Raw genomic sequence first — 13,876 nt, 5'->3', positions numbered from 1 at the left:
ACAGTTCATGTACAGTCCCAGGGCTTAGGGGCCAACGGGAGCAGTGTTGTTTGTCAAACATTGCGTGACACCAGCTCCTGAAGAGCTACTGAGCCTAGTCCAGCTGAACAACCGTCAACACACACACACACAGCCCTCACAGCGCCTTGCTGTCTTTCCAGCAATAGCTTTGCTCTCTGTCAAAGGAATGACAGCTTCCCACTAAAATATTCAACCTTCCTATTTCCCCTTCTATATAATTTCCCTACCGGAGACACGTGAGAGTTCTTGAACGGTTGCCTCCCAAAACAATATTGTCTTCCTACCATGCAGGGTCCAACCCCTTCCTCCACCACCCCCTCCCTCCACCACCCCCTTCCTTCACCACCCCCTTCCTTCACCACCCCCTTCCTTCACCACCCCCTCCCTCCACCACCCCCTCCATCCACCGACCCCCCCCTCCACCACCCCCTCCCTCCACCACCCCCTTCCTTCACCACCCCCTCCATCCACCACCCCCTTCCTTCACCACCCCCTTCCTTCACCACCCCCTTCCTTCACCACCCCCTCCCTCCACCACCCCCTTCCTTCACCACCCTCTCCCTCCACCACCCCCTTCCTCCACCACCCCCTCCATCCACCACCCCCTTCCTCCACCACCCCCTTCCTTCACCACCCCCTCCCTCCACCACCCCCTTCCTCCACCACCCCCTCCATCCACCACCCCCTTCCTCCACCACCCCCTTCCTTCACCACCCCCTCCCTCCACCACCCCCTCCCTCCACCACCCCCTCCCTCCACCACCCCCTCCATCCACCACCCCCTCCCCACCCCCACCCCGGTTCGGCAGACAGATCGGGTGACTTGTGCGTGTGAGTGCGTGAGAGATTTTCTCATAAAAGAAAATGAGAATAAGTGATATTTTCCCTAGCCCCTGTGTGTTTCCCTGTAAAGGATAATGACAGCATAACAAACGAGATCAAAGGCTAAAGGCTGTTTCTGCCTTGTGCTTTTCAGCTTTCTTGTGGTGCAAAGGCACTGGGAATGTCATGAGTGTGTGTTTGTTTCTGTGTGTGTGTGTGTGTTTGTTACAGATATATATTGGTTGAGTGGTAAAATCCTGCTGAAACTACAGTTAGGCAGACAGAAAGGCAACATAAAAGACAGGCATCAAGGCAGATAGACAGACAGGCAAGCAGAGAGAGATAAGCAGACAGGCAGATAGACAGACAGACAGACGAACAGATGGACAGACAGGCAGGCCATGCATCACAGCAGCCTCTTTAGACCTCTAGATTTCATTTCATTTTAATGTCTGGTGAGGCAAATGAAAAACCTCTTGCAGAATAATCTCCCCTCTCCGGGTTTAAACGCTCTCTCTCTCTTTCTCTGTCATGGGGTGAGTGTGTGTATCAGTGTGAAGCTCTTTGTTCATGGCTGTGATGGGAAATTATTTTAGAAGAGTACGACAGATAGCATCAATAATTAAGATGAGGGGAGAGAAAGGAGGAGAGTGGGGGTCTGACTGTTGCCCTGGTCACTACCTGCTGACCTGGAGGCCTACTCATTGAACTGTGGGTAATGTGTGCAATGTAAATATGGTAATGCTGATTGCCCTGTGGCCTTTGGCTTGGGAAAAAAACATTATATACGGTTTGGTTACTGCCACATGGCATTTTCTCAGTGATGGAGAGGGAAAGGAAGAGAGAGAGAGGGAGGGATTACATGTTTGTATGTGTGGATGGATGGATGCATGGATAAATGGATACACGGATGGATGCATGATAAAGAGAAGAGTGTTACCTGATGGAAGCCCAGATAGTCTACAATGGTGGAGGAGGCGTAGAAGACCATGCCATCGTTGCTCACCACCAGGGCAAAGCCTGTCAGAGACTGGAGGGGGGGAATCAAAACCAGATTCAGACTAAGATTCAGTTCACTTCAGTTATTATTATTCAAGATTCAGATTCAGTTGAAGTGCAGATGTTAGTAATACACCGCTGAACAGTACTTTTAACAAAGACATTACAATCTACATTTAATCTATTACAACCAGAATCATTTCAAATGCATACATTATTATTCATGAAGGCAATGGTAAGATTCATTAATGAAGCTTGGCTTATGGTTTTAACTCCCCACAATGTCAGGTTTCATGAGCCACAAAGGACACACACACACATGGAGAGGTTTACAAAGTGTACCAATAAAAAATTCCAGCACACACAGTTGAGATTAGGAAGAAGTACGCTTCAAACGACACACTGATATCATCTGAACTTTACGAAAGGGAGGGGGAAGAGATGGGGGGGAAGAGAGGAGAAGTATGGAGAGAAGTGAGAGAGGGAAAGCAAGAAGGAAAGAAGAAAAATGAATGGAGAGGGAGAGGGAGAGGCAGATAGGGGGAGGAGAAAAAGTGAAACAGAGGGAGGGAGTGAAAGAGAGAGGAGTAAGGAGCTAGCTCCTTAAACAGCTATTAACGTCCTCATCAATATACCAGCTGTGTGTGTGTGTGTTTGTGTGCATGTGTCTGTGTGTGTGTTTGTGTCTGAGCTAGTTCCAAGTCTCTGCCGATCGCGTGACTGCTGCTCCTGTGCTGCCAGAAGCTGTCACCTCCACTTTACACTGATACTCTACAGGTCTGAGAGAGAGAGAGAGAGAGAGAGAGAGAGAGAGAGAGAGAGAGAGAGAGAGAGAGAGAGAGAGAGAGAGAGAGAGGCCAGTGTTTGTGAGTGTGTAGGGTGTAGTATGGTATATGATGGATAGGCAGTGTAATGGTGTGGTGTGGTAGTTGACTGTGGCTTAGAACTTGGCCTGCTTTCACACTCCTCTTCTCCACTCCAACCATGTCAGTCATTCAACCAACCACACAGCAGCACACACACACACACACACACGCTCTGAGTGAGCTCGCCCTCTCTGCTTGGTTAATCAGGCATACTCACCACTAATACACAGGCACCTCTACTGAGACAAGAGTGTGTGTGTGTCAGTGTGTGTGTGTGTGTGTGCGTGTGTGTATGTGCATGTGTGTGCCTGTTTGTGTGTTGCAAGGGCGAGTGTATGTGTGTGTGCAACGAATAGTCTGTTCTCCTGCCTACAGTCTAGCAGTGTGGACACAGACAGTGTTTGACAGGTTAAAACGGCACACCCTTCAGAAGGCTGGAGGGGCCATGACCCAGTAAACAAAGTCTCCTCTCTGATCCCCACTCCCACCTCTACCCCTTTCTTCTCTGATTACACGCCCCTCTTGTCCACCCCCTCTCCCCTCTCCCCACCCCTCGCCAACTCCGTCTCACCCACAAATGTTCTTCTCTGCCTTCTCTCTCCCTGTCCGCATCCCATACACCCCTGTCTCTGGAACTCTCACCGCCCCCCCCTTTTAGCCTCAACCCCCCCTCCCGTCTCTTCCCCCTCCCTGGTCTCCCCCTTCCCCCTTGCCCTCCTCTCCCCCAGCGATGTAGTAACCCAGTACTGCTCAGCAGAAATACTGCTGCCTGTGCGTGACAAGTCTCTGTGGTGTCTGCACGAACGTCTGTCTGCCCCTCTGCCTGCTTGCCCTCCAGGCTGCCTGCCTGCCCCTCAGCCTGACTGCCCCTCTGCCTGTCTGCCCTCCAGCCTGCCTGTCTGCCCCTCTGCCTCCCTGCCCTCCAGCCTGCCTGTCTGCCCCTCAGCCTGTCTGACCTCCAGCCTGCCTGTCTGCCCCTCAGCCTGTCTGCCCTCCAGCCTGCCTGTCTGCCCCTCAGCCTGTCTGCCCCTCTGCCTGTCTGACCTCCAGCCTGCCTGTCTGCACCTCTGCCTCCCTGCCCTCCAGCCTGCCTGTCTGCCCCTCAGCCTGTCTGACCTCCAGCCTGCCTGTCTGCCCCTCTGCCTGCCTGCCCTCCAGCCTGCCTGTCTGCCCCTCTGCCTGTCTGCCCTCCAGCCTGCCTGTCTGCCCCTCTGCCTGTCTGCCCTCCAGCCTGCCTGTCTGCCCCTCTGCCTGTCTGCCCTCCAGCCTGCCTGTCTACCCCTCAGCCTGTCTGCCCTCCAGCCTGCCTGTCTGCCCCTCTGCCTGTCTGACCTCCAGCCTGCCTGTCTGCCCCTCAGCCTGTCTGCCCCCCAGCCTGCCTGTCTGCCCCCCAGCCTGCCTGTCTGCCCCTCAGTGTGTGAGGGTGAGGTCATGGAAAGTGTAACAGCGGCTGCTGGACAGGTCTGGAGCCCAGCACAGCTCCGACTGCTTTCAAACACCCAACCCCTCCCTGTGTCCCCTAATCGTCTGCTTGAGGCTGGGGGTGTGGAGGTGGGGGGTAAAAGCTTTGACTTACAGCCCTTAAGAGGCAGCTTGCACGCATCACCCCAAATACACTCACAGAACCAGGAGAATTGGGGGGGGGGGGGGGGGGGGGGGGGGGGGTCAGAAAAAAAGAAAACAAAAGAAAGACAGAGAGACTGAGAGAGACAGAGAGAGAGAAAAAGTAAAGAGAGAGACCGTAAACACATCTTTCTTTCCAAACATCACATGTTTTCCTGTCCTCTCTCTCCTGTTTCATTCTCAGGGAGAGATCAAAGCCAGTGTGTCAGGGTCACAACCCAGTGAACATTGAGACCTTCCTGGTACACACACACACACACAGATCTGCACCTCATTCTAAGAATGAGAAGGAAAACACTCCACGCCTGATGCCCCCCCCCCCCAACCCCCCACTCCCTGCGGATTTCATCGCCATGGTAATCACTGCACGCTCAGCAGACGCCCCTGGCATTGGTCGCTTCTCGAGTCACGCAATGAGGCGGCACGTCGCCATGGTCACCCGGGTGCCTTTATTGCCACTGGGCACTTACAGACTGACTCATTATCTTCAGAGGCGATGCTGCGGTGTGTGTGTGTGTGCATGCTTGCGTGTGACCGTATGTGTGTGTGTGTGTGTGTGTGTGTGTCTGTGTCTGGTACACAGAAGTGTATGGCTGGTGGTTCTTGGACAGAGACAGAATCTTCTTGGTTCTGCATTGCCCACAATGTCCATTCTGCTACACATCCCGACAGAGAGTCCAGAGTCTCACAGAACTCTCTGGCCACAAGACCCAGGGCAGAGAGCTGAGAGCTAGCCTTAACTCCACACCCCAATCCTACCCCACTCGCACTCACTCACTCTCCCTCACCCATTCCACCCATGTGCTATGCCTACCTCCAGGACGAGGCCACTCTCTGTGATGTTATTACCCAGGGGAAGGCTCTCTTTCCTGGGCTCAGAGTTGGCGGATGCGCCGGTGTGCTTCCTTGGAACTTTCTCATGGTTAGCTGTAAATAAGAAGAGAGAGAGAAGACATGGTCACATCAATGAATTGTCCCAAAAGGTGAGCGGTGGAAAAAGAGAAAGAGAGTGAAAAGAGAAAGAGAGTGAAGAGTGTTAGAAGGCCCTCTTCCTCCCCCTTTCCCCCTACCTTCCTCTACCTATCTCTTCCCCCTCACACCTTTCCCGCTCTCTCGTTCCTCTCTGCTGAACAGTGGCAGAAGCTTCCGTGACTCCGCACTGTTCACTCTCAGCTTAATTCCTGCTGATGCACGCAATCTCATCCTTACTCCTGGTCTTTGTCATTTTCTCCAATCATAATAACATGGACAAGACCTGATCCAGATAAGTACACTGTAAACCGCTCTCTCTCTTCCCTCCCTCCCACTCTCTCACTCTCTCCCACTAAAGCACACACCACCACAGTATTATGTCAGCATATCCTAGCACTTGGAGACAGGGTTGTTCCTTATAATCACCTGTATTCTTCCGACTAAAGGAAACCACAGGAGGAAATTCAAGTTTCTCCCTAAGTGACACACACACACACACATACACACTGCTCTGACGACAGACTTGGAGAGGACTTTGGGCTCAGGAAAGACAAATATACAGATGATTAATTATGGAGACGGGGCTTCCTATCCAGCCAACACTGTTCTTATTCACTCTCTCTATAAGAAAACAGAGAGGCTAATGGCGAAGTGTGTGTGTGTGTATGTGTGTGTCTGTGTGTGTTTAGTGTGAGGTGACAAGGGCCAGAAGGCAGAGGAGAAGCCTGACCTCCCAACAAAAAGCAAGATGTGGGTGTGGTTCTGTAGGAGTCAGTGCCTGTTCTGTTACAGTACAAGCTACAGTCAGACCATGAACAGACCATCAAGTTAAATCAGTCTGTCAGTCTGTCAGTCTGTCAGTCTGTCAGTCTGTCAGTCTGTCAGTCTGTCAGTATGTCAGTCTGTCAGTCTGTCAGTCTGTCAGTATGTCAGTCTGTCAGTCTGTCAGTCTTTCTACCCATCTATCTATCTAGCCCATGTATGTTTCATAGATATATAAGGTCTGACAGAAGTCCCCATGTAGGACTGTCAATTAATACAAATGATGAGCAGTGAACCGTGTATGTGTGTACTGTGTGCGTGCTGGGGGTGGCATCTGTTGAGTCGACTGTGCTAAGTGGGGTGTTAACCTCAGACAGCCCTTTCGGTCTCCTCAGCTCGTGCCTAACAAAGAGGGGGTGACAGAGGAGGGGATGGAGAGATAGACAAGGGGATGGAGGGATGAAGAGAAGAAAAGGACAAGGGGGTGTCATGGGGATACTGAACGGTGAGGTGGGGTTGTGCTGGTTGAGTGCATTAGAGTCAGAGTGCGGAGCAGGGAGAGAGGGGTGGTACTGATGAGGAGGTGAGGGGTCGAGGGAGTGGGGGGGGAGGATGATGGAACTGCCTTCAAGTCATGTGTGGAGCCACAAAGCGAGCGGAGCATGTCGTAGGAAGAACTCTTTGTCACACACCCTTTGCTATCTAACCCACTTCCTCTCCTAACCAATAGCAACCAGGAAGCAGATGAGAGACAGAGAGAGAAAGAGAGAGAGAGAAAGAGAGAGATTGCGTGATATGTCATGATATTCCAGCATGGGGAATTCGAGCATCGCCCGGGTGGCATGTTCTTTTTCTGGAGATAATGGCCAATTTAACACGCACTGAAAAATGTTCCACAACACACAAACTACAAATAACTAGATGATATAAAGGGGTGAAGAGACAGGGATGGAGGGAGAAGGATGGAAGGAGCGGGAAGGATGGAAAGGGAGGAAAGGAAGAGTGGAGGGAGGGAGGGAAAATGATGTAAGGAAAGGTGTGGAGCGAGAGGGGTGGAGGGATGGGTGTGTGGAGAGAGAACAGGATGGGTGGAGCGAGGGGATAGGGTTGAACACCACTTTAATGTAAGGTGTTGCAGGCCAGACTCCAATACAATACTGTGACATTAGGGTGAGAATGATAGGTTTGGAAGGTTGGGCAAAGAAGGGAATCCTTTTTAGATGGTGCCGCGAGCTAGGCTGTTGTCTGCAACAATCTGCTTCCATCTGTGTGGATCACGCATAGATTTCCTGAAACTAATAATACAATGCTGAGACTCTGGTTCACAGTTGGTGATACATGCTGTAGATTTACTCAGACAGGACGGGAATGTAGAGCTATTTTCCTGTGCAAGTCTTCACACTACTATTTGTGCTCAAAGTATAAATATCTCTATCTCTTTCTCTCTCTATCACCCAGCTCTGCTGCCTAACAGGGCTTGCGTGAGCACAGGGAGCACACATATCCTTACTCGAGGCAATGGGCTGAGGGGAGTAAGGGGGAGGGAGGGAAAGAGCCTGGATTGGCTGACAGCCACCTTCTTTGCCTATACCCGCCCCTCCACCCCTCCACACCCCCCAGTACAGGAAATCCACTGGAGAAAGAGAAAACACCAAAGAGAAAGAGAGAGAAAGAGTCTGTGTGCGCGCGCACGTGTGTGTCTTAACATGGCAGCCGGCCATGGAGTGTGTAGGGAGCTGGCTGCCCAAAGCCTGGTTGTCACGCGAGCTAACCGTCTGTCAATCTCAGGCCCGGCCCCTGACAGTGCACTGGCAGGCAGCCAAAGCCTTGCGTGCAAGCCGGCAAGCCACATTAGTCTATAAAGAATTTCATAATAACAACAGCTGTTAAATATTGATGACTGCTGGCATGGGCTCAATGTGCTGCGCAAAGGTTAAGCCTGGTCTGTAATGGAACCTAATTCTTCATTATGTCTCGTATCAAATATCCAAAACTCTTCTCCGACTTTTTGGTGGAGGGTGGGGGGTGACATCAAGTCTGGGTTTACTGTAAAGGGAGAGAGAGAGTGGGAGAGAGAGAAGCAGCTAATTCAGTTTGTGTTCAACTTCTCTGTATATTTTTTATGCCTGGAAGCTGTAGTCTGCATTGCATCTTAATGACACAACAATGTAATATTTTCTGTAACTCTGTCATCATCCTGAGGCCAAGGGTTGGGGTTGGAAAGATAAAACCATAATCCCCATATCTGACTACATTTCTGGGGGAAAAGGATGCACATATTTTTTTTTTTTATGTGCGATTTATCCATACTTAGTATGACAATATCAAATACATTTAACTAAATGGTCTGTTTTCACAAAATTGGAGATCGATCATACTCTTTGACCAGATAAAAAGTCAAACAAAAGTAGAGTCCCACATCTTGCTCACTAAACGGATGTCTGAGAAACGGAGTTGTGTTGAAAGGAAATTCCACTTTTCATCTGTCACTACAGATGATCATCAATAGTGATTACATGGAGAGCACAGCTCCAGCTCCAAATGTCTCTCTCTCACTCTCTCTTTCTTAAAAAAGAATGAAACGAGAGCACAATTTGTAACTAGAGATCATGCAGCACAGGGAAGGGATCCTGGCATGGAAAATATCACTGTATAAACATTTGAATTGGGCTACAACCTCGATTGTTTCCTTTGCTCTGTTTCACTTGGCACAGACTGGCAGAGGTACCTGACAGAGTTGTCAGGTCATCCCCTCAGGCACTGCTGGTTAACAGCTTGTTGATGCTACATCACTTCTGTTACTGAAACTACTGTTTGACATGAGATCCAACTGGATAACAGGAGCATCTAAGGAACTCAATACCATGTAATGTCAAATTAGCCTATACCACATCTTTCAGCTGTTGTTCCCCAAACAGACCTCGCCTCATAATTCATCTTACTTATATCTTATTAAATGTGACAAATGCTTGCGCCGGGTGAATAAAAAACAAGACCAACTTTAGAAGTGACAGCATAGCTTAGGCACAGTTAAAGATATGTGGGTGACAACCACATATTCGGTATTTTGTGTTTGTTTATTAAGTCAACGGTTCTTTTTCATATTCTAGCCTTGTATAGATAGTGTGGTGGTCTGGTATGGGTACCGATATGTTGTAAAAGGATCAACTGTTTTTTTTATCAATTATGGCTGCTCCTCACTACCCAGGTCAGATCAGGATAGCCCAGCGTGTGACACACCCTCAGACACACACATATACACACTGATATTGGCCTCCCCTAATTGAAAGCCCATTGTCACAACGCCACTCTGACTGGCTGCTAAAGGCTGTAATAGTGGGACTGTTTAACCTAATAGTAAAGCCAGTCTTCCTCTGATACATTCATTCAAACATCCTCTCATGACTCATTTGTTTCTGGTTTCCACTGCGTCCAGACTCAAAGACTGCAGGACACAGATAAAGACCCGATCAACAGGCAAGAATTAACCCAGGTCATTTGCATGTCACATTGGGTCAAGGAATTATGGTCCCAGTCCAGTGTGTGTGAGGATATGTGTGTGTGTGTTTGTGAGAGAGAGAGAGAGAGAGAGAGAGAGAGAGAGAGAGAGAGAGAGAGAGAGAGAAAGAGAGAGAGAGAGAGAGAGAGAGAGAGAGAGAGAGAGAGAGAGAGAGAGAGAGAGAGAGAGAGAAAGAGAGAAAGAGAGAAAGAGAGAAAAAGAGGAAAAAAGAGAGAGATTAGGTTTTACAGTTGTATAAAACCAGCTTAAGACCTCACACGTTGTAATGTCTCTGAGCCATCTACCATCAAACATAAACTACCATTAACCTAGTTTGTGTACAATATTTGTGTGTGGCTAAATTCCCAACTGAAGATATTTTAAGCTTGATTCAGAGTGGTGGTGGAGCTGCATTCACCAAAATCTTACTGGTCTTTAAATTGCAACATTGTTGTACCACTGGCCACAATAAAGTAATTTACAGCTGTAACTCTCTACTTACTTATGTGCTAACATAACAAAGCACAGTTTATTTAATCATTTCAAAGGGGATTGAACAGACTGTAAATAATCCCAATAAAAGGTCTTTAATATCAGCACAGCACATTGTACTCACACATGTGCAGGCCACACTGTGGTTGTAAAGCTATAAACCCAAATGTAATTGATTTCAAGTTTAATTAGAGCTATGTTTGGAAATGAAAAACTATTTTTATACAGATTCTTTAAAAAACCAACAAACCCCCGCCCTCTTCAGATAGAAACAGATGTTTTTTTCCAAACGGGCTGCGTTAACACTTATTTACACATGTTCTTGCTGGGGGGGGGGGGGGGGGGGGGGGGGGCTAGGGTCTCAAAGTCTTAGCACTATCATCATCTGACCTACTGCACCCATATTTACGGTTACTATTAAGTTGGAACTGGCAAGCGGTCTTCTAAGGTTTCCCAATATGAACAGGTCTGTGGATCTTGACAGCTTGACATGGCATCCAAGACTCCCCAGCCCCTTTTAGTTCTCAACAGTGGTGGTGGTTCTCTGAGAAAATCTATTGCAGGTTGGGTTGTTCCTCTGTGTTGGAGGTCTGTGGGGTTGCAGAGGCCACAGAGGAGAGCGGGAAACACGTCAGACAAGTTAAACAACTCTGGAAATAATCATTAGTTGTGAAGCCCTCTATTTTGGTTGCAGAAATGCTTAGCCGCATTCCTGCACGAGAGAGCATGAGTGGAGAGAGTGAAAGAGAGAGATCTCTGAAGAGAGTAAGGGAGAGAGGGAAAAGAGAGAGAGACACATATTTGGGGATTCATAGGGAATTACAGAAAAGAGAATAATATGTTTATGTTTAGTTTGTGAATATCATCAATGGGCGATGACTTCAGAACAGGATTCTTGTCAACATCAGACTTGCGTGATCACTAACTCTGCCTAAGGCCTAAACACATTAGCTGACTCCCTGAGCTTACGCACTTTCGGCTTACCCAGCTAGCTAATGTCTTTGATGCTGGGTTTGAGTCCCACCTTGGCCGCAAGCCTAGGAGGTGCAGCAACAACAGGGAGCAATAGTTGGATATTATTTTTCAGTCAGCCTGCACAGCAACAGAGAAAATCAGTTAAATAGATTATAGTCTCGTTTCGGCCCATTGAGGGGAGTAATACAGGACAGATGGTCCTTCTGAGGTGAATACATATGGGTGAGTGAGGGGAGCTACGCTAATGCTGTCACAGCACGCAATGTTCAATGCTAACCGCTAACACTGAGTCTCTTTTTAGAACCCGTGCTAATGCAGCTTCAACACGCAATGCTAACCATAATATTAGCATTCAATAGACTTCTGTCAATTGGCCTTCATGCAGCCTGCTCCAGTTCCTTAAGCACTATCACAGAGCAAATACAAACAAAAGAGAACTGTTGTCCCTTTAGTTTCATTCATTAAAAGGGATAAGGCTTGTTGCATGACAGGCATTGTATGTTTACATCAGTGTCAACCGTTAGCCCGCTGGGGTGCTAATAGGCTGAGGTTGCAGCGAGAGGCAGCCCGGCCAGGGATAATCAGATATTCCAGGGTTAGCGTGTTAGCACACAGCTTAATGAATTAGCACTGTCAGCTATCATGTTGTTTGTGTGACATTCTCAATGACAGCCACAGTCAGCCAGCAAGACCATGAGATACAATAAGTTGATAAATACAACTTTATGACCTACTGATCTGAACTTGGGGTCAGTCTTGAATTATTCTTAGGTGATCAAGGTTAGGGGTTTATCCTAAGACACCACATTACACTACACTACTTACATTTTGATATTACAAAACTTTGCAATTGCAATACTTTTTTTTAGTTCTGGTGATTAGTTATGGTCCAAATCCAGCTTACCTAAAGTAATTGTCTTTGACCCAGGTTTCCAATGAGTAAGCAACATGACCTAGATCAATTATATAGGAGAGAGAAAATAGGATGGAGAGAAAGAGGGAGGAAGAGAGAGAGGGCAAAGATAAAGATACAAAGAAACAGATACCACCAGGGCCTGGCATCTAGCAGAGTTACAGCGCCATGAATGACCTGGTTCACAGGTCTGCAGTGGAGACCTGGGCGACAATGCATCCGACACACAACACCCAAGATGAAGCAGGCTGACTGACACTAATGATTAACATGAATAACACATGATCCGGAGCATCGCCATCACTTGATCCTCGAACTCTGGACACGTATCAACCATCTTGCACCCATTTAATTACATTTCCCAGGGTTGGGGTTAGTATGTGTAAGAGTGTGTGTGAAGTAGGCTGCTTCTACTGAAACTCAACTTCAAATGTAAAAGATCTGACAGGTCTGCCAAACGTTGAATCTATCCGAAAATGTCCCAAGACGTACTCACAGTCGGAACCTACACTCCTTAAATCGCCGTGGAAGATCTCCAGTCCAACTGCTGGATGGAACCCGGAAGTGTAAATAATACAGAGCCTCAGGGTTCCTATGTTCTCCAGAGCTCCATGTGTGTGTGTCAGATATCTAAACATGTTAATTGCATGTTGCTTTCCATCCCTATTTATACAAACACAGTTTTCCAGTTCATGCCGATCACTTTGTAAGTATGTAAGGCAGAAGGAGGAAGGGGGGGGGATTTGTAACCCCCCCTACATTTGGTGTGATGTTCCTGCAGGAGGTTGGGGGCAAGGGGGCACTTGACAGAGCAACCATCAGGTCACGCAAGCCTGCTAAAATTGGAAAATCCAAGAGAGTCACGAAGCCCCAGTCACCACACACACACACAAAATTACACTAATGTTTTCCCAGGCAATTGGAGCTAGCATGTGAGAGTGTGACTGTGTTAGGAGCTGTTTGTTTTGGTTTGTGTTCCTATTTATTATCCAGCCAATAAACGGAGGAATTTGCCACATGCTTTGTTCATGCTTTGTCAGAACCACTTGTCTTGAACTCAAAGATCAAGTCAGTCCAAACATTTTCCACAACAAACACCTCTTTCCATGTTTTCTAGTCTTAAATTTTTTGTCTTATCTCTGAGTTATTTTTCTTAAATCTGTGTTTAAAAGAGCCTTTTAAAGTTTTAAAGTCATCAAATAATCACACAATCCTAATCTTCAAAGATGTGAGGCTGAGAAAAAGGGAAGATGAGACGTGAAGAGAGAGAAAGGAGGAAATGAGAAGAGAGGAGAGGAACGAGGAGAAAGAGGGGGAGGACGAGGGGATTTAGGTATTGTTTTGGTGGTGCAAGGCGGCTGAGCCTGGTGATGATCTCACTGCCACATGGTTGACTCGGCCACTCGAAGAAGACGATCCCCTCTTCTCACGGAAGCCTGTGTGTGTGTGTGTGTGCCTGGGGAGGCTTGTTACCCAAGAGGTCAATAGACAGCCTCCTACGCACATCTGAACTCCTTTTTATCTCTTCTTCTCTCTTTCTCCCCCTTTTCTGTTTCTCAGTGTCAGTTCTCTGTTCGTTTGGTTTCTCAGTGTCAGTCTCGTCCCCTCCCCCTCTCTATTCCACCTCTGTCTCCCTCTATTTCTCCTTCATTGTTTACGGTTGTTTATTTAAACCGGGTTGAATGGCTAATGAGTCAGGCTGTGTGGTGCTTGGCCATGGTGTGGGCTTGATCCTGTCTCCTGCCATGGACAGAGTTGGCCTGGTTTATGACAGTGAGCTTGTCAGTTTGCAGAGGGGAGCCCTCTGCACTGAACCATAATAATTCACCCACTTGACACCCTCCATCATGTAACAAACTCTCACACACACTCTCACAAGCCAAAACATACCAGTTAGAAGTTGGTTTGGGCATATAGGGCGGACATGTGCCTG

The 13,876-nt window shown here is 48.1% G+C and overlaps 1 protein-coding gene across 1 annotated transcript in view; it reads right to left on the bottom strand.

Annotated features, from left to right (window-relative positions):
* Window positions 1-13,876, bottom strand: part of LOC124470437 — a 39,056-nt gene that overhangs the window by 5,583 nt on the left and 19,597 nt on the right. The window contains exons 4-5 of the mRNA XM_047024321.1: window positions 5,145-5,257; window positions 1,783-1,872 (exon numbers count right to left, since the gene is read on the bottom strand). Of these exons, the coding sequence (XP_046880277.1) occupies window positions 1,783-1,872; window positions 5,145-5,257 (203 nt within the window). The remainder of the gene's footprint in view (window positions 1-1,782; window positions 1,873-5,144; window positions 5,258-13,876) is intronic.

The sequence above is a fragment of the Hypomesus transpacificus genome, chromosome 8 (assembly GCF_021917145.1).
Source record: "Hypomesus transpacificus isolate Combined female chromosome 8, fHypTra1, whole genome shotgun sequence".
Classification (NCBI taxonomy): Eukaryota; Metazoa; Chordata; class Actinopteri; order Osmeriformes; family Osmeridae; genus Hypomesus; species Hypomesus transpacificus.
This window is presented reverse-complemented; position numbering and strand designations above follow the sequence as displayed.